The 20558-nt window shown below is 36.0% G+C and overlaps 1 protein-coding gene across 1 annotated transcript in view; it reads right to left on the reverse strand.

Annotated features, from left to right (window-relative positions):
* The window catches only part of LOC106711280 (serine/threonine-protein kinase SIK2), a 50373-nt gene that overhangs the window by 1354 nt on the left and 28461 nt on the right, over positions 1–20558 (reverse strand). Inside the window, exons 4-9 of the mRNA XM_014503581.2 lie at positions 19195–19310; positions 17886–18056; positions 17560–17683; positions 4121–4347; positions 3071–3288; positions 438–2904 (exon numbers count right to left, since the gene is read on the reverse strand). Coding sequence (XP_014359067.2) covers positions 438–2904; positions 3071–3288; positions 4121–4347; positions 17560–17683; positions 17886–18056; positions 19195–19310 — 3323 coding nt within the window. The remainder of the gene's footprint in view (positions 1–437; positions 2905–3070; positions 3289–4120; positions 4348–17559; positions 17684–17885; positions 18057–19194; positions 19311–20558) is intronic.

Here is a 20558-nt window from a genome sequence, read left to right on the forward strand (position 1 = left end):
CATACGGTAACTTTAAAGCATTAATTATTGTCATGCATTCTAAAGAAGATCCCATATTGAGAGTAACATAATTATGTACATATAAAAAAATAACAAATACTCGCTACAATGAGACCAAAGTTCAATCTAGCTGGCGCACGAACCGACAGAGCTGCTGTGTCATGTCATGTCACGCGGAGTGCAAATGTAATGACTATGTTCATTATACCATGAGATCTTACTTATGTTAAAAAGACCATAAAAACAAAGGTCTTTGGTCGTTAAAATTTAGTGACAAAAATATATTTGCAAAAAATTTACTTTAAGCAAAATGAAAATTTAATTTAATTAACCCGACTTATTAGTGAATGTGCAAAAAAACAAGGTAAATCTCATGGTAAATTGAATGAGGTGTATTTCTACATTCGGAGATCTACTTAGTTGATCTGTTGGAATACCTGGTAGCAGGCTTGCGGCTGGAACAGGCCCGCGCCCCACTGTCCCGCCCACAGCGCTGGCTCCAGACCCTCGCGCTCCCCCTCCCGACCCTCACGCACCTCCCGCCGCCCGGACAACTCCGAGATCTGACAGGCGCTCTGCAAGCTGGACGGCAGGTTGGACCAGTTCTCGTTGCCCAACCTATCCTTGTTCACTATGCTTATCTCCATCGACCCCTGATACGCAAATTTCGTATCTTCCTGATTATCATCCGATTTTTTTATAGTTCTATTCGGGTCCTCCACAATAGCCTGGAACGCTAGCAAGTCGCGATTCTCCGTCTCGGTCAACGGCAGCGGGGGTAGAATTTGTTGCTGCTGTGCGATCTTGTAGCTCTGCTGCCGCAGCATGTGTCGCCGACTGAGGCCGACCTGCAGCGAGTGCAGCGAATGCAGAGAATGCATAGCGTTTGGGTCATGTGCTGACATGCTAGGCGGCGTCATCTGCTTCTGCAGCAGCTGTCGCTTCTGCTGGTACAGGCGGTGCTGCATGAGCTGCTGCTGCAGCGGCGGTTTGCTGGGCGGTGCGGCGCCCGCGTGTTGTAACTCCGGCTCCTGCAGCTGTGCCATCATCTTAGGGCTGGCGGGCATCGGGGGCGACGTGCTCGAATAGTTAAAACTTTCAGGCAGGCTGATGCGTTTCGGCGTCGGGTTCTTGGTGTCCTGGTAGGGTGAGGTGAAGCTCGCTGCGAACTGGTTGTGTTGGAGCTGGCGTTGCGTCATCTCCTCCGCCGGGATCGTCGACTGGTACTGTGTTTTCAATTTCTGCGCCTCCTTTTGCACGAGATGCAACTCGAGGACCCCCTTGGCTTTACAGTTTTCGTTCAACCTTTGACTGTTGAAGGCTAAACTATTTTTTTGCGGGTCGCTGGACTGCGCCGCCTGCTGCGCAACGAGGCCGTCGCTGGCGCGGCGCCCCTCCCTGAAGTCGACTGGGCTTCGGTTCATCGTTCTCTGGCAGCTCTTGTTGGCCGACTGGTAGTTGATGGGATTGTGCCGGGCTATGAACCCGGTACCGGGAGTTTTGCTGTTATACGAGGATATATAAACGCACGGATGCATCGGACTAGTATTAACTAGGGAGTTGTTCTCGTAAGCCAATTTATCCTCGTTGGACGTGCAACTGGGCAAGCTGCTGGCCAACTCGCTTGAACAGTCTGAGAGTTGATAGTCTAGGCTTTCGAAAGCCGAGAAATTGCTTTGGGAAGACTCGCAGCTCAGGTTTTGACTTAGACTTTTGTTATTAAAAAAAGTGACGACGCCGCTGCTGGAGCTAGAGCTGGCGTAGGAGGCGAGGCGGTGCGCGGCCGGCGCCGCGGCCACGTCCTCCATATCCGTCTCGCAGCCCTCGTCCGTCGACGACGAGTACTGCTGTTGAAATTTGGACGGCTCGGCGGCAGTGCTGGGATGCATCTGTGCATACGCCTGACTAGTCGTATACCTATTCAGAGAAAACTTGCTATCGGGCCTGTATAAGGCGTTCTGAAATAAATCCCCCGCCGTCGATGTAATGGCAGAGTTTCCTTCTCCCGCGGTGGACATCGGGGGCGCCACGCCGCCTTGTAAGTACGAGTAGGAGGATAAATGATGATTCATGTAATCCTTGAAGGGCGGCGTGCACGTTTGCAAACGATTCAGGTCCTGCTGCTGAGCCTGAGCCACGAGCCTCGTCGATTCCAGCGGCTTCGGCTGCTCCAGAACACTACTCAACTTGCTGTCCGCAAATTGAGTGGGTATAGGACTCGTGCTGAGATTGACGGTGCCCTTTAAAGGCAAAGGAGATTGTTGTAGAGTATTCATAAGTTTGGCCGCTTCAGAGCACATAGTGAAGGTAGTCGAGTTCGGGAGCTTAACGTTGTCCGAATTGAAATTAGTCGCCGAGGCGGAATTTTGTAGGAAGGTGGCGATGACGCTATGGTCGGTGGTGGCCGCACGTCCGCCGTCTATTGCACATTTTGAATCGAAACTGGAAGAGGTCAGCAGTCTGGCGCCGTCGTTTGCCTTGTTGGTGTCGGGTCCGACGGTGGTCGACTGCTGCAGAAGTCGCCGACAGTCCTCGCTGGACTGCTTCAGTATATTCTGTTGCTGTTCGTAGGTCGCGCCGAGCAACCTGTGCGCGGGTAAGTTTTCCGCGAGTTTTGTGCCCAGCCTCTGATTGGATTGGGCGACGTCGACGTTTCTCATGGTGAGGAGCCTCGTGGACTCGGTTTCGTGGCTCCTGGGCGGCACGTCAAGGCTGCTGACCAGGAAGCTCCTGTGGGGCTCGGTGGGGTCGGAGTTGCGCTGCAAGAGACGCTGCTCGGTCATATTGACGCCGGCTAGCGAGAGCAGCCGTTGCGTCTCCGCAGACGACGCGTCACCCGACACCGACGGGATGTTTGGCGTCGCTCTATATTCTCTCGTTTGAACCTCCCCCGCATGTAATAATCTGAAATTGAATAGAAATTGCACCTTATTTTTTAAAATAATTTAGATCTATTAGCCACCAACGATAGTCGTTTAAAGTTCATAATCGTCTTCGACTTAAAGTGGAGCTATTGAGAAAGTCTTTCTGATAGATTTATTTATGAAACCTAAAATGACAAGCCTCACACCTATTATGATGTTCTCGCCTAGCGTCGTGCAGCTCCCGCGCTAGTGCTTGGTCGGCCACGGAGGAAGGGCGACGCGAGGGGCGGCGACCCTCCGCGACCCCAGCGCCCCCCGCGCCCCCCGCGGCCGCACTAGCGCCCCCCGCTGCGCGCGCCCGCAAACGCTCCAGCAGCAGCAGGTATATCGCCGCGTGATGATCGTAACTGTTTGAGCGAAGACTCTGCCGATCAAAAATTACCCCAACTGAACCACCAGCCCAAATAAAGCCCAAGCAGACTTTCAGGTTTACACGTCTTTGTTAGTTCAGCGTGCGCCTTGCTCGTGTCCAAATAATTGATATTAAAATTTTAAAGTTTACTGTTTACTCATAATATTACTTTCCAAGAAAATGTTCCAATGGAAGGGGTGCAATCAAGCCATCAATAATAATAATTAATTAGTGTACTGTCTGACGATCAGAAATCAACAACTGCCTTTAACTTAGCTCTTAAACAATCTAATTATGAGCGCAAAAATAAATGCACTGAAATCGTTGTGTACAATGCAATCGGAGATGACTAAGTGACATTTTGTTTCGCGTAATTGACTGTGAGTGACACAAATGTCGACAGGTGAACTACGACAAAGCAGCCACGAGAGATAATTTATCATGTACGCAAATCATAGTGTGACAAGATTTTTATACTTTGAGATATTTGCCACTTAACAGGTCTGTACTTTACATTGGATTAGATTGAAATTTCTAATACCGTATACGAGTATTTGCTTCATTTATAATCATTATAATGTATCCATTTATATTTTTTAGGCTGACGCATAGGTGTTATACAGCGCTTGCAGTGAATTTTTATACCAATTTTACTTTTAACTTGTGCATTTGTACAACTGATTCGTGGTATTATTGAATGCGTAAAAAGCACAATTGCACATGCGACATTTGCGTGTCAAAGATGTCGGTATAGCTTCTAAAAATCTCTATATAAAAAGTTACCATACTATCAGTCTGTGCAAAAGCGTTCAGTAATAAACGTAATATTAGTAAGGTTACATACCTCTTTTGTTTTAATAGGGTCGATTCCTAAGCTCTGCATCAGACGTAGCACTTGCTCATTGGGCTCGTTATGTGTCGACGTATGCGCGGGGCTTCTGACCGGGTCGGGAACTACCTTCGGCACGGTGTAGGGTTCCGTCGACATCCACCGGTGTTTCTTTATCTGCTCAATAGTGTACCGCTTCATGGGTTCCAAGACGAGCATCTTCCGGATCAGGGATTCGCATTCTGGAAAATAAAACATTAAATTATGAAACTTTATAAGCATCACTATACTAATAATATCAGTACTTAATATTGATAGACTTTAAAAAAATTTCCTCTTCCGTATTTTCTTATTAGTCTCTTAGTCAAAAAAGTCAATTATTATGTTTTATCATATTGAAGATTTTAGTAGTTAAAACATTATTTAGTCGGTAAAAATAAATGGGCAAGTTAACATTTTGCGGATCTCAATCCTCTAAATGCGGTTTAAATCAGGCCAGGGCTGAGCCCTGTCGGCTTGGGCGATATGAAATTTAAACGCCTTTAACAGGCGCTTCAGAAATTATCTCTCGTCTGCATTAGCGAAAATTGGCAGAGAAGTGCGATAGCCATCGGAGATTTAAGCGAATATGGCGCACGTAATCTTAAAACCCGAGGTTTAATGATACGTCGGCGTTTGGAATGACGAGACCGATGTTAACGACTACCTACTTACTGACGTAACTTATTTTTACATAACAATTTTGATAAATTTTCAGCCGTACGCTAAAATATTATAAAAAATATAATGTTTTATTTTTATATAAGTCAAAGATTTTGTGCTAAGACACGAATATTTAATCCTGATTTAGCATCCTCATTTCCAAATTTTGTTCTCAAAGCTTGTCAAAAAAGGAGATTAGATTAGTACAGAATATTATAAGTACAAGTTATAAATAAACAGTATTAAAAAAGCCTTATTGACGTAAGTATCGAAAATAACTTTGTATAGTATTAGAGCAAGGCAAGGCGAAAACCGTTAGATGTAAGTAAAGCTGGTTGTGACGTCATATGTCAGGGCGGCGGGCTCAGCCTCGCTAAAGGTCAGGGGGAACCGGGCCAGGAAATGACGTCTTTCCATTAATAACATAAGCCGGGAATCTAAACATTGGATCGTTGATTAAAACGCCATTGGGAAATAAAAGGTCTAACTGCCACACTCAAAGTGGTTTAATGGTAACTTAAACAGTTTCGTAATATACATTTCTCATTTTAAATCTACACTAAGTGTCAATCCTGTTTTTATTAAGGGAGAATTGACCGTTGGGCTGATTGGCATACCGATCATTCGGTCCAACGGGAAACATCCGTCGAATTCAAATTGTGCATATCAATTAAAAATATTAGATACGTAAATAGTAAAACATCAATATATACAAGTTCTTTATTAAATCAGTTTGCCATTTCAAATGTAATGGATACTGGCATGAGGAATGTGGATTAAAAATATTTTTCGCTATTCCATTATGTTGCTTCGGAAGTAAATTTATTAATATTAATTCACTGTACTACATTTTCCCCCAATAACAACAAAGGTTCTTGTTATTTATGTAGCAAATTTTATTTGCATTAAAAGTATTTTTGTTAATAATCAAAATATATATTTTTATTCGGTACATTCATAAAGGTAACATCAATATCACGATTAAAAACTTTAATAAACATATAAAATCAGACGCGGAAAATGACAATATAAAATACCTAACTAGACTTGAAATTCAAATCTTTAAAAGGGTTTTCATTTTCATTTGCAAATTTATATCCTATATTTTCGAATACACCTTGTGTTTAAATTAATGATAACTAATGAAAAACATTTCAAATGTAATTAATGATTCTTAATTAAGCATATGTATTCGTGCCGACATGGGGAAAATTTAATTCCGCCGGCTAATGCAGACATTTGTAAGCAAAACCCGGCTGCGTCGCTAAATTCGTACAAAGTTTAAGTACTTAAATTCTATAAATTGTCCCTATTATAAAAGCATCAACGTATCATGCGTCATTCTAAATAAAATATTGATAATTGCTTTCGTGCGCCCAAACCGGATGACGCCGGGAAAAACATAAATCCTCCACGGGCCGAAAATAAATCTAATGTAAATACTTCATTCTCAGCATACGGTCTTTAGTTAGTTTTAACGATATATAGTTTGCAATCGCAGTGACGAATTCGAATATAAATAATCGCTTAACCGTTTCGTTGCGTTCGGAAATAGATCGCGGCCCGTCGAACGGCCGAATCCTGCACTTCGGCGCGCAAACAAAACACGGCGCGCATCAACCCAGAGTAATTCCGTACTATTTTATTTACCTTCCCTCGCATCTCTTCTAAAATAAAACCGATGAGTGGTAAAGTTTTCGCCAGGCGATACTAATAATATCGCGTTCGAACGCAAATATCGTGCGCGGTCCGCCTGACCATTGACGTAATCGAGTGAAAAATGTGCGGGTGTTATTTAATAAAGCGGTGGAAAGTCGGGCGGCCATGATGGCTCCGTGAACTTGTGCGATTTTACGAGATACGAGTCGACGTTCAGACGCCGCGAACGGCCGTCATTCCCTTGGCCGCCAGCCATTAATGATGGCCCATAAATTCGATGTAAACACACCATATATGAATTGACGCATATAAACTGTCGTTATTGTCAAAATTAATTTAATGACGACAGAGTTTGTGCATGTACGTCGAGTCATGTCGTATGTAGCACAAATGATTCATAAGTTATTGAACGGCAGCGTCAAGGAGGCACCTCATGAAAGCAAACGCAAACACTTTTTATGTACACTTCAGTGTTGTAAGAGCTGAAATATGTACTTTGGTACAACAAAGTGTAAATAAAGGTTAATACGCGGTTGATATATATGAAATGCGTCAATTTTTTTGTGAATTCTGGAGGATGAATCCGTGATAGTTTTATTTTGATTATAAAAAGTACTGTTAGTTTTTTTTGTATGCAAAAAGTTGTTCTCTTTACAGTTAAACTACCTTTTTCATTCTTATTCATTTAAGTTTTACCGTTGCGAAAGCGTGCAAAGCGCACCGAATAAATAATTTCCGGTCTTTACCTCTAACTTTTAATTAAACAAGCTAGATAACCTTTTATTTATATAATTAAGTATCTCTTTAAATTATCACGTAGTTTTAAGCATTTATAATATATTTAAAATAAATAAAAAATATCTAAAACAAAGCTACTAAAATACCAAAAGATAATTTTCGCAATAACACAAGGGATACTCCTATGTTAATATCGAAAGCCAGAGAACGGCTGACGTCAGCGCCGCGACGCTCGAGCGATTTGACTTTGAAATAAAATACATTTTCATAATATCCTCCGATGCGGTCGAGGGGGTGAGGCGAGGGGGTGAGGCGAGGGGGTGAGGCGACGAGGTGACGACAGACCGTGCGTAATAATCCGCCACTGCCAACCCAATACTCAATTTTAGCGCAATGGAAAAACCTCACCAAATTAGTCTTGTTATCTTTGCATTTGCTCGAATAGTGAAATTAGTACCTTGAAAAACATCAGAATTTTATCTATAGATTCGGATACAATGTCTGATTTGCGAAAAATATATAATATTTTTTTCAAAATAATTTTTTTTACGAAATATGGCACCATCGTAGATTTATACATACATATAGAGGGAACGTTCGAAGCACAAAAGTGAGGCGTGTCAGGAGGCCTCTTTTGTGGTAAATTCCCCTAGTGTTTTGATTTACATAAAAAAAATCGAATACAAACTTTTTTGTAATGTTTTTTTTTCTTAGTTCTTAATAAAGTTTAAAAATATAATTAATCGTAAATTTTTTTAAACCCGAATTAATTATTTTACAAAAACAAAAAGTGGTAAATATGAAATATATTAAACTGTATAGCGAGAAAAAAATTAATAACACGTACGTTGAAATACGACAAAATACTGAATCTTCGAATGTGACAAAATTTTCCGCTACGCGAACTTTCTATTAATACGAATGAATTATTCATACCGGCTAATACATAAATATCAGATCTTTATAGGGTGCGAAGTTTTATAACCGCGGGCAAGGCTCATAAATAAAAATACACTGTAAATAGATCCCAAGCCACAAAAATGTAGTTTGGTAAAACAATATTAGATAAACTCTCATCCTAATGTGAAAAGATAATGCTAAAAAATTAGTAGAACAGAAACCATTTGTAGCAAAAGCCGTGCTAGAGTGGAGAATATAAAACGTTCTCGTTTCGTAACAGGGGTCTGCATCAGCTGTTCCTGCGCCGCCATCTTGTTTCCTGTCGACTAACTTTTTTATTTAAAGCGACGTTTATTTTTTATAAAAACTGACAATGAAAAAGCGCCAGCATGTCTTTTATAAAATAAATTTTGTACTGCACCTGTTGTAGTTATTCGCAGGTGAACAGAGCTACGGCTACTGCTTAATATTCTGATTAAATCAATCTCATAATTTATAAATGTTTTTTTTTTAATAAGACGATAATTAAAATACCCTTAACCGTCTAGCATCTACGCAAAATACAATACAAAATATGTGGTTAAGTTTATGTTTTTTTCTACAAGCCAAATCTGTTCCTAAAAAAGCTGATTTTAAAATTAATAAATAGCTAGTTATATGGTCACGATTCATATTGTAGTTTTATCTTTTCTTAGATAAGTTTTTATTTTCATAAATTGTAATACTTTTAAGGTTCGTAAGATTCATAGGGCAGATGTACTTAACTTAAAGTAAGTCCTTAGTTGTATTTATATTACAATCGTTTATCGTTTACGAAGCACTGTGCAAGCATGTCACGTAACCAGTGAGATTTTCCCCGATGATACCCATTTGTGCAATATGGCACCATCGTAGATTTATACATACATATAGAGGGAACGTTCGAAGCACAAAAGTGAGGCGTGTCAGAAGGCATCCGGAGGCCTCTTTTGTGGTAAATTCCCCTAGTGTTTTGATTTACATAAAAAAAATCGAATACAAACTTTTTTGTAATGTTTTTTTTTCTTAGTTCTTAATAAAGTTTAAAAATATAATTAATCGTAAATTTTTTTAAACCCGAATTAATTATTTTACAAAAACAAAAAGTGGTAAATATGAAATATATTAAACTGTATAGCGAGAAAAAAATTAATAACACGTACGTTGAAATACGACAAAATACTGAATCTTCGAATGTGACAAAATTTTCCGCTACGCGAACTTTCTATTAATACGAATGAATTATTCATACCGGCTAATACATAAATATCAGATCTTTATAGGGTGCGAAGTTTTATAACCGCGGGCAAGGCTCATAAATAAAAATACACTGTGAATAGATCCCAAGCCACAAAAATGTAGTTTGGTAAAACAATATTAGATAAACTCTGATCCTAATGTGAAAAGATAATGCTAAAAAATTAGTAGAACAGAAACCATTTGTAGCAAAAGCCGTGCTAGAGTGGAGAGTATAAAACGTTCTCGTTTCGTAACAGGGGTCTGCATCAGCTGTTCCTGCGCTGCCATCTTGTTTCCTGTCGACTAACTTTTTTATTTAAAGCAACGTTTATTTTTTATAAAAACTGACAATGAAAAAGCGCCAGCATATCTTTTATAAAATAAATTTTGTACTGCACCTGTTGTAGTTATTCGCAGGTGAACAGAGCTACGGCTACTGCTTAATATTCTGATTAAATCAGTCTCATAATTTATAAATGTTTTTTTTTTAATAAGAGACGATAATTAAAATACCCTTCACCGACTAGCATCTACGCAAAATACGTTACAAAATATGTGGTTAAGTTTATCTTTTTTTCTACAAGCCAAATCTGTTTCTAAAAAAGCTAAGTTTAAAATTAATAAATAGCTAGTTATATGGTCACGATTCATATTGTTATCTTTTCTTAGATGAGTTTTTGGTTGCATAAATTAATACTTTTAAGGTCCGTAAGATTCATAGGGCAGATGTACTTGGAGTAAGTAGTTGTATTTATATTACAATCGTTTATCGTTTACGAAGCACTGTGCAAGCATGTCACGTAACCAGTGAGATTTTCCCCGCTGATACCCATTTGTGCAATGTTAGTCGAGCAAGGTCAAGTCCTCAGCGATATATCTATGTCACTGTAAAAGTGTGAAAATCGTTGGATTGGTATCTTATTTGTTAAGGTAGATTGAACTGAGCGAACTCTTTATGACTTCAGTTCAAAATTTTCATCATCAATCATAATAAACTCGATGTTTACAATTTTACGGTAACACGTATAATTGAATATCTTAAAAATATAATGTCTGCCCTGGTATATTTCTAGACACGTAAAGACCACCTAAAATGTAACACATATACAGATTTCATTAGGGAATACAATACATCGGTGGAACATGCCATGTTATAAATATTTAAGACAAAATATGTCTTCGTTTGAAATAACCACGTACAAGGTTATACCCAAAAGTATAATTTATAAATATAAATACGATTTATACGATTTCATTAAATTTTGATTATTTCTATTGTATTATTTAGTTACTGGTGCAATTTTATTGATTAAACATACTATGTGTTTTTACTTCTAGCTAAAAGCAAATATTTGCCATAGTAAAGATTAGCTGGCAAAACAGAAATCTTTATCAATTTTGATTCTTCTATGAACCTGAGATATTTAAAATTTAAACGTTTCTTAAATACAGTTCTAGACTGTTGAATTACATGAAGAAATACAAAACGAGAGAGACGGACCGCGACCGCGAAATACCTGTCCCACTCACCCTGAAGAAGAGCGCCCGAATTGTTCGAAACCAGGCGGTGCCGACACCAGATGAATTGTTGCGTTATTTATAATATGTAACAAAAGTTTAAATAAGGAAACGTCAATTTCTATTTACTAAATTACTATTTTTAACTTAACTTTTCCATTTTCAATTTGCGTTCCTGTAAAATTGACTATCATTTCTTACGTCAAAGGTACTGTTTCCACGCCATGAAACGTTAACGTAGCTAGCGTCAATGGATACTATTTCTGGCGCAGCCGTCATAGAGCAGCACGTGCTCGATCAATGAACAAAAAAGTAAACACTTAATGATACCATAGCTGCTAAAGTAACTATTTTCATGTAATTTGTTACAAAAATATTTAAAAAGAATTTATTTTTTTAAACTTAGAAATTACATTCACGTTAAAATACAATATAATGAGCAGTTTATAAGCAGTTTATATAAAATATAAAAAAAGATAATCAATTTAAGAAAAACCTACAAATAAATCCAGATTTATAGATTTGTGAACAAGAGGATGAGGTTAGTAATAAAATAACCAGAGTTGAACTAAGTTTTATAACTTTGGCTCGTGTTATAAAAACTGTTCTTTGATGTGTTTTCCTTTTAATAGTTTGGCACTATGTACATTTCGTCGCGTGTTTCTATTTTACCAGAATCATGTATTTCATTTTACGATCAAACTTTGAGCGTAAAAATAAAATTATTCTTGATGATAAAAATATTATAGTACGTATGTTTTAACAGAATTCATAACACAAATAATTTCTATATAAGATGACTTTTAAAAAAGGCCAGAGTATTCTATACTAATATTATAAAGAGAAAAGATTTGATTGTTTGCATTGAATACGCTCCGAAACTACTGAACCGATTTGAAAAATTATTTTACTGTTGGGAAGCTACTCGCGGGCAAATCTATCAAATATATTAAATTAGCTTTTACCCGCGACTCCGTCCGCGCGGAATAAAAAAAAATGCACACAAGATGAAAAAGTTCCTATGTCCGTCTCCTACTTCTAAGCTACCTCCCCATCAATTTTCAGCTAAATCAGTTCGACCGATCTTGAGTTATAAATAGTGTAACTAACACGACTTTCTTTTATATATATAGATAGACTAGCTGTCGCCCGCGACTCCGTCTGCGCGCAGTGAGAATCGGTCAAGCCGTTTCGGAGGAGTACGGGAACGAAAACTGTGACACGAGAATTTTATATATTAGATATAGATAGATGTGAAATTTTAGTTTTGTATTTTTAAGATAAATCTCATTTACCTTGGGTTTCCAATTCTTAAGAAAACATAGATAAAAACAATAGAGTTTTTGTACGTGTGTTTCACTATTAGAAAAAAATACTTTTAAAAAAACATCCGTTCATCTTTTATTCTTTTAAAATAGGGGATATTTATATTTTAAATGAGTATAATTATCCGCAAACAATCATAATTACGTAAGACGTACGTACGAGGATGTTCTCGTGATGAGCAAGCACTTTAATTAGTGGAATCTTACACAATCTGTGTAGTCATTATGTTTTCATTTAATATTTTACAAGATAAAATAATAATAGTTAATTAAACACGCATAGACTATAGATTTCTAATAATTTATGTCAGATTTCGTAAACATATTTTGATTTATACACCTCTTATCGTTAGTTTCTCACATTAAAATCCCTGTATGAAAACATATTGTCATCCCTCTCATTATCTTTGACAAAACAGAGATAACAATAATATGTTTCATACAGAGATTTCGATTAGAGAAATCAACAGTTAGTGTTTATATATAAACTAGCTTTTAACCGCGACTCCGTCCGCGCGGAATAAAAAATAGAAAACGGGGTAAAAAATATCCTATGTCCGTTTCCTGGTTCTAAGCTACCTGCCCACCAATTTTCAGTCAAATCGATTCAGCCGTTCTTGAGTTATAAATAGTGTAACTAACACGACTTTTATATATATAGATAGATTGATTACTTTTATAAATACAAAAGAAATAAGTTTCTATCTAACCTAAAAAAAATACAATAATTAATACGGTAAGTAAATTCCTAAAATTTTGCGCTATTTTGAAAAGATTTCTAGAAGTACAAATATATTTTTTTATTGAGAAGGTCCTTGTTTGCAATCCATTGCCTTTATATGTGTGGAAAATATAACGGTGGGTAGGAAAATTGTTTACACGATCAGCACAAGCAAATGCCACGCAGAGTATGCACGACTGAACAAATCGCTGACGTAATTGATTACACGTATCGATTGAATTGCTTTCACGATCCCTAGGTTTCTGACTCACTCTACTTATTGCTGTGAAGTAGGTCGCTATCATTAAAAACCTATCGTATACAGATGCTAATTGGCTATTGATGCGAAAGAAATCTTGCTACGAAAACAATATTTTTGACGTCAAAATTTGTGTTGCTTTGTCAGATAAATCTACGTTTGTCAGTTCAATTCGCCGCCTCCTAATTAGGCATCAGTTTTTTCATAGTGTGTCATCAGTGGAAACTTACGGCTACATTAATAACGGAAAGATCTAGTTACAGATATTTCAAATAAGACATGATACGACGTCAGAAATGCCACGTGTAATCATTTGTAAATATTTCACTTTGTAATTTACAAATATGAAACGTTTTACTACACGACTAGGCGTAAAATACATCGGGAACGTGAGTACTAAGACTTAGATCACGTTTACTCTACAGAGTACACATAATTTACCCAGCTCGTTAGCACAACGTTTAAGGCGCGACTACACTATGTGTCGTATATCACGTTTAGTGTCAAGAATCTCGCTCAACAAAAATAAATTTATCACTTGTTTATTTACTGTGTGAAGGCGAAATTTGTTGTATTGATGATACTCATTAAGAATTATTTGTTATCATTAACTTCAGTTAATTACTTATAATGACGCTTTCAATGAATAAATGTTATTCGTATGAAATGAATACTTGATCCTATATGTAATATTAGTGTGCTTAATACATAAAAGAAAAACCTTCTATTTTTCGTTATCCTCTTTGATTCTAATCTATTAGAACTACTAGACGTTTCACAACGACCTAACTTTGATTATGTAAGTGAAAAGAGAAAATTTTATTAATCAGTACTATAATTGTTCTCCGATCGTAACTTTATATATCAAATGCCAATACATTTCAATCACAGCTAAGTGTAAAGCTCATAGAACGAACAACAAAGGATGAAAATTCCTTGCTTTTCAAACACAATGAAAATGATGTTTGAATGCGATAATTCAAAAAGGAATCCACTTCGTACGTTACCGGTTTGTTTTTATTAAAAGAATTCAATTCCCAGATGCCTGTTCGGTCCGTGTTTTTCCACAAAATCGTACTTGTTAACACAGTTTACTCAAAGCTCTGCAAGATACTTTTACCCGCGGCCCACGCTGTTTATACAACCAGAAAAGTTAACTCCAAAAGTAACCTTGTTAGCGAATAAACTAAAAAAAGAACTTTGTAATTCAATATTGACAAAATTATTAACTTCACATAGCGTTGCCTTATACGTATAAATATACGAATATTTAAAAAAAATAAAAAATCACGCTCATAACTTAAAGGGCAGGGCTTTGATTTTCAATTTGGTACGATCATACTACACTACAACCCTTGAATGCATTTTTAAAACACAGTTATTACATTTAACTTCATTAAAAATCTGGCAATATTATTTCGTAAAATTAATGTATGCAATGTCATTGTAATAAATTTATGATTAAAACAATGGATTCCTACGTATTTTTATGTGAATGAAAATAGATAGGAAGGGGAAATTTATTTAAGAACTGTGTCTTGACCTCAATTCACATCACCTCGAAACATGATCGTAAAAAACCCTTTACGTTGACACCTCCATTTTTTTAATTTATGTACAGTACTTATTTTGATATCTGTAGATTTTTCGTCTGCGGATGAAAAGGTATAATTATAATATAAATTTTAATTCTTAAAAATAAAATTATAAATTTATTTCATAGCTGCTACTCATATTGTCAAAACTTAACCGTCACATTCAGGGAGGAAAGCTAAGGGAGGCACTTAGTGTAGGTCTTTCATACTTAATCTACAATCAGCGAATGAGAGTGAGGAAGTAAGTACACTTCCATTTATTTGAAAAGCTTGAGCCTGGTCCTTCTTTATGAACCACAAAATCTTTAAGTCGCTGTTAAAAAGTTTCTTATTTTTTTATTAGGTAGATGTACGTAATTCCATGACATGTCGACTCATTTAACGAAAAGAGTCACATCTCTTTAGTTATCATGTAACGCTTTTCTTAGTTATTGTTAATTTATCTTAAGCTTGTAAAAAAGCAGCACCATACTGAGATGGGATGTAGCTGGCGCTGTAAATCGCATTCCACGGACGTCGACCCCATGACCACGAATGCCCGTAGCATTCAATCAGCGTGTCGGAGTATGTGACTACAACAACAGATCTTTTGTAATTACGCTCCGACACGAGCATTGCACGCTCGCAGCCGTGCCGAATGTGAGTTATGCCTTGCGAACATACAATCTAGGACGTTTATTACTTAAGCCAGCTACACACCTTCAGTTTCAAATGTGCACAGTTAAAACTGAAGGTGTGCAACGGCTTTACCCATTTCAATGAAAAATCAATTAACTCAAAATACTACCTATATTATGTGACAAAAATTCTGAATCTGAATTCTGTATTAGTTTTTTTTTTTTTATTTGATGAAAATTATTAATTTTAATATATATCCTATACAATTTGTTTTAATATGAAATCTCGCATACAAAATAAAACATTTTCCCCGCTAAACATTTATTTTATACGTGTACGTGTAAAAAACTTCAATAACATCGTACATGTCTGAATTTCAAAAACTCTAAAAATATACAAGCAATACGTCGGTAGGTTGTTTGCAATTTAAAACACGATATCTGCCGATTTGAAACGAATACTGGTAACGAATATTGGTAACCGATTTCGTGCGAATTTTCTTTTGCATAAAATATACATCAGTCAATCTTTATGTCCTGGGGAAAGATTTGTAAACCAAAATTTTGTGCTATTTTATTGAGTCTTGTTGACAAATTGTAAATCATTTACATAATGTTTGACGGCGGTACTCAGTGTCGTTAAGTGTACTTTAAGAGAGGCCCTTGCTATATATAACATATAGATATAGATTTAGTATAACACTAAGCGACTGCAAAAGTAATTTATCAAACGAAAGAGTAGGGGATCAAAGCTATGTTGTTAGAATCGCGGGATTAAAATTTTAATTGTTTTCAATATGTAAGTTAAAATTTCAGTTTCATATGACATTTAAATGAAACAATGCTACTAAAATTTTAGAACCAACATTTTTTTTAGTTAAGGAAATTTGAATATTATTTCTCATTTTTAATAACATCACATTTACGATTTGCATATCGGTCTAAAGTCTATTGTATTTGAATAGTGTTTATTCACTGAACCTTACTTACTTTATAGCAACCGAAAAGTATTTCAAACCATATAAGCAAAAAATATCCCAGTCTACACAAAAATTTCACGACCATTTTCGACTTTGAGAGGACAAGTAAACCAAGTAATCCAATTAACGTTATGTAGAGGCGATGCCAACTAGATAGTGACAGAACTTTCTAGAACAATCTAGATGAACATACTAGAAGGTAATAAACGAAGTTGGTTAATCCGACGCAGTCAATCTCGTAGGAAGCCGTGATAAGGTAAATTAGTTTTGCTTCTGGACTTAATCCAATGTCGCTAGGGCATCGCGATAACTTTGTTACTCGTTACTAAGTAAAGTTGACGTATTCCACACGTGACTAGTAAAAAAAGTTATAGAATTTATTTCTGTTAGTGTTTTTGTCTGTTTAAATTTTAAATTATCTTTAAAATTTTACATTTGCTTGAGAATACCTTAAAATATGTATGTACTTACAAGAACGTACATTACAGACATTTTTTTCATTATAAAATCAATTCAAGTATTAGTATAGAACCAATCCAATAACGATTTAAAGCCACTAAAATGTATAATTTTTGCTAAACATTATTTTATGTTTTACCGTGGATTTCTGAAACCAAAACCCCCGTTTAGAAGATATTGTTATCTCTGTTTTGTTAATGATAATGACTAGGATGACGATATGTTTTATACAGTGATTTGGGTCTTATAAATCAAAGATTTGTCTATTTTTAATACACTTACATATTGGTGGTAAAAGTTATAAATGTAAAACGTTGTTAAAGAAATATACATTTATATAACTTAATGGCAAAATTTTTGAGCATTTCCTAGGAACGACGACGACGTAATGAAGTTACGTGGTACTCTGTCGCTACCATTTTCTAAGTGCTCTTGCTTCGAGAACTTTCTTATGATTAGTAATAATTCTGTATTAAAAAGAAATATAACTCTAAAATATTCAACTTATAAATATCGCGGTGACGAAGAATACTATGGTAGTTTATTTCAAACACATTCATTATTTTCCTATAATCAAATGTGGAAAAGCAAGATAATACAAGATTCAAAATTAATGGTGGCTCCACAGAGTTTTATTGTCAGTATACCAGGGTTACCTTTGCAGATAAATTCACATCAAGATAGATTAATACCATTTGATTGAAGGCTTAAAACAAAAACTTACCTTCGCTCATGAAGTAAGGTATCCTAAATCTTCCTGAGAGCACGCGATCCCGCAGCGACTGGAGCGTGGAGCCGTCGAATGGCAGTGCGCCGCAAACCAGCACATATAGCACCACCCCGAGGCTCTGACATAACAAAGGCACATAATTATTATGCATAAAGGTGAAAAGGCGTCCTTTTTTATATTATTAGATGGCAAACAAGCAGCCACCTTAATTTAACTTTAACCACCGAAATTAGTGTTAAACTAAAATTTTGCAAAAGAATACTTGGACTGTTTGTATTTTAGCAACCTCCGGTGAATAAAACTTAGCAATATTATCGTACCCATATGTCAATTTCAGGGCCTGTATATCTCTTGCCCTCGAAGACTTCAGGTGCGGCGTAGGGCGGTGAGCCGCACCATGTGGCGAGCAGTTCACCCGCTGCATAGTAGTTGCTGAACCCGAAGTCTGCGATCTTTATGTTCATGTTCGCGTCCAATAGCAGGTTCTCCGCCTGCACACATTTCATAAGTAAAGTACTATGTGCTTCTAATGTGCGATTAATTATCTCGACCAGTAAAAAATCGATAAAAAATACATAAATTGTAAAAAAAAATCATTTTATCTCGTAGTCTTATTATTGAAACTATTATTATACTATTATATTCAGATAATAAAATTAATATGGTTTTGGAACTACCTGTTTTAGTAAAGATGGAGAAATACGAGTATATGCTTTTCACAAATATATATTTTTATCATAAAGAAAGAATTTACGTCTTATTGTTAACGCAATTGTTTTTATTTACGTTTCGAGATACACGTGCACATATAGTACATCTATCAAGGCTGAATTACTTACGTTCAGGCCTTCACTAAGCTGTAAGGTTAGCTAGCAGAATGATTTGTATAACATACACATTATATAGACGAATTTCAAGTCACTATCATACTAATATTATAAATGCGAATGTTTGGATGAATAGATGGATGGATTGATGTTTGTTTGAAGCTTTGATGTAGTTTGGAAGAACACATAAGCTAACTACGCTAACATAAGCTACTTATTTTGGTTTTTTTTAATCCCATGCGGACGGAGTCGCGGGCGACATTTATAAAAATAAAATGCGACGATTTAAACACAAAAAATTAAAAGTCAATTTTTGAAAGTGATTATCAGAACATCTTAGCTTAAGTTAAAAATATTTCATAATCGCTTTGTGAATGATAATATATCCACACGTCATTTCCAATTAAATCCTATAAAAAAAACTTATAATGTAAACATCTTCACTCAATAGATCTTTTGTTTGTTTTATAATACAAAAACTATCACGTGCTAGAAACAAACCAATAATAATTCCAATGATGTGTCTAAAAACAAGTTATGTGACGGATTTCATTTGTGGTCACAATGGGTTATACAAGCGCAATATGAAATAATGGTAAAACCAGAGTGTCATCATGTCACGTGTTACCACGGTGGCACTTACATCTTATTAGAAACACCTGTAGGTATCTGCTAATAATGTACATTAGCAATACAGGAACAGACAGATATCAATACAATATAAGCATCAATAGTAGTACATATTGTGTCTGGAAATATTACATCTACAACAAGTATTATATCTACAAGACAGTATTTATACCTTAAGGTCCCGATGCACGATCCGCCTCTCGTGACAGTACTCGACGGCGGAGAGAATCTGCCAGAATTTCCGACGTGCGGCCTGCTCCGCCATACGACCATACCTCGCAATATAGTCTGTTGACAAACATTAGCTTTTACAATAAGGTGTAAAACTAGTAACAATTTCAAAAGTAAAACCAACTGATAGTATCTCTATGAAAAAAAATACTAATCGAATACACCTCACTCTTCTCAAGTGTCCAAGCCAGTCTTCAAGTCTTAGTGGAACGGACATACATACGTAACTAGTATAAACATTATCCTCTTCAAGATTAGAGAAAATTTATCTAAATTAATAAACCACTAAACAATGTAAACGATGAAGATAAATTACTATATATTTATAATATTTATAAAACAGTGTACCTAGTACATTTTAAACAAGTAACAGTTTATTTGAAATGGAAAGTTATAATTAATAGAGTGAATAAAATGTAAACATAAAGTTTTTCTAATTAAATCGTTTAATTTAAGTGTCAGAGGTCAGGGTTAAAAACTCGAAAGAGAGACCTCTAATAAATACCTAGACAGGCATGTAGACGTTATAAACAAAAACAGAATATTCAATGACAGTTTGTAGAGGTTATTTTGACGTCCTCTGACCTTAGTTTCACCTTTTATTAGTCACAAAACATGTGAATTAAAATGTAACGAACTGATCGAACATATTAATTTATTTTTAAGCTGCGAATCACAGGTCTAAAGTATTATCTTTTGTTGATTTAAAAAAAAATATAGGAGGAATAGAATAAATAATTTGATCTGTATTTTTTATCAAAAACAAATGTCACGAAGTTATCGATTCCAAGTTCTATGAAAACAACCATCGAAAAGATTCATAACAGATTTTATTCATCCCTACTGAATTGTCAAACTAATTATCAGATAACGAACAAAGTTTAGAAATAGATTTTAAATTGTCGTATTTGTAACCGAAAGTCAAATTTGTACTTCATTTCTTAATGTAATTACATATTACACTGACAAAGAGTATCTGTAGCCATGCATAGAATCATTTAAAAAAAGATGTAAAACTGTTTCAAGCCTAGCGACTTGTGAGAGAAGGGGATGTTGCGTTGGGCCATATTTTTTCTTTTTATTTTATTTTTCTTAATTGCCAGCATCGCTTTAGTTGATGAAATTCAGAACGTAAACATTTTGTAAAAGTGGAAACTAGAGCGTGACTTCGTGTTGCGTATGCAACTATTACGCAAGTTTTTACATTTCACATAAAAACGAAATTAAACCGAGTAGTTTAGTAGTTTTATATTGTGGATTTCAATTGTCATTTTTACATTTCTCATTGCAATATAATTTAAACTA

This window comes from Papilio machaon, chromosome 14 (genome assembly GCF_912999745.1).
Source record: "Papilio machaon chromosome 14, ilPapMach1.1, whole genome shotgun sequence".
Taxonomy (NCBI): Eukaryota; Metazoa; Arthropoda; class Insecta; order Lepidoptera; family Papilionidae; genus Papilio; species Papilio machaon.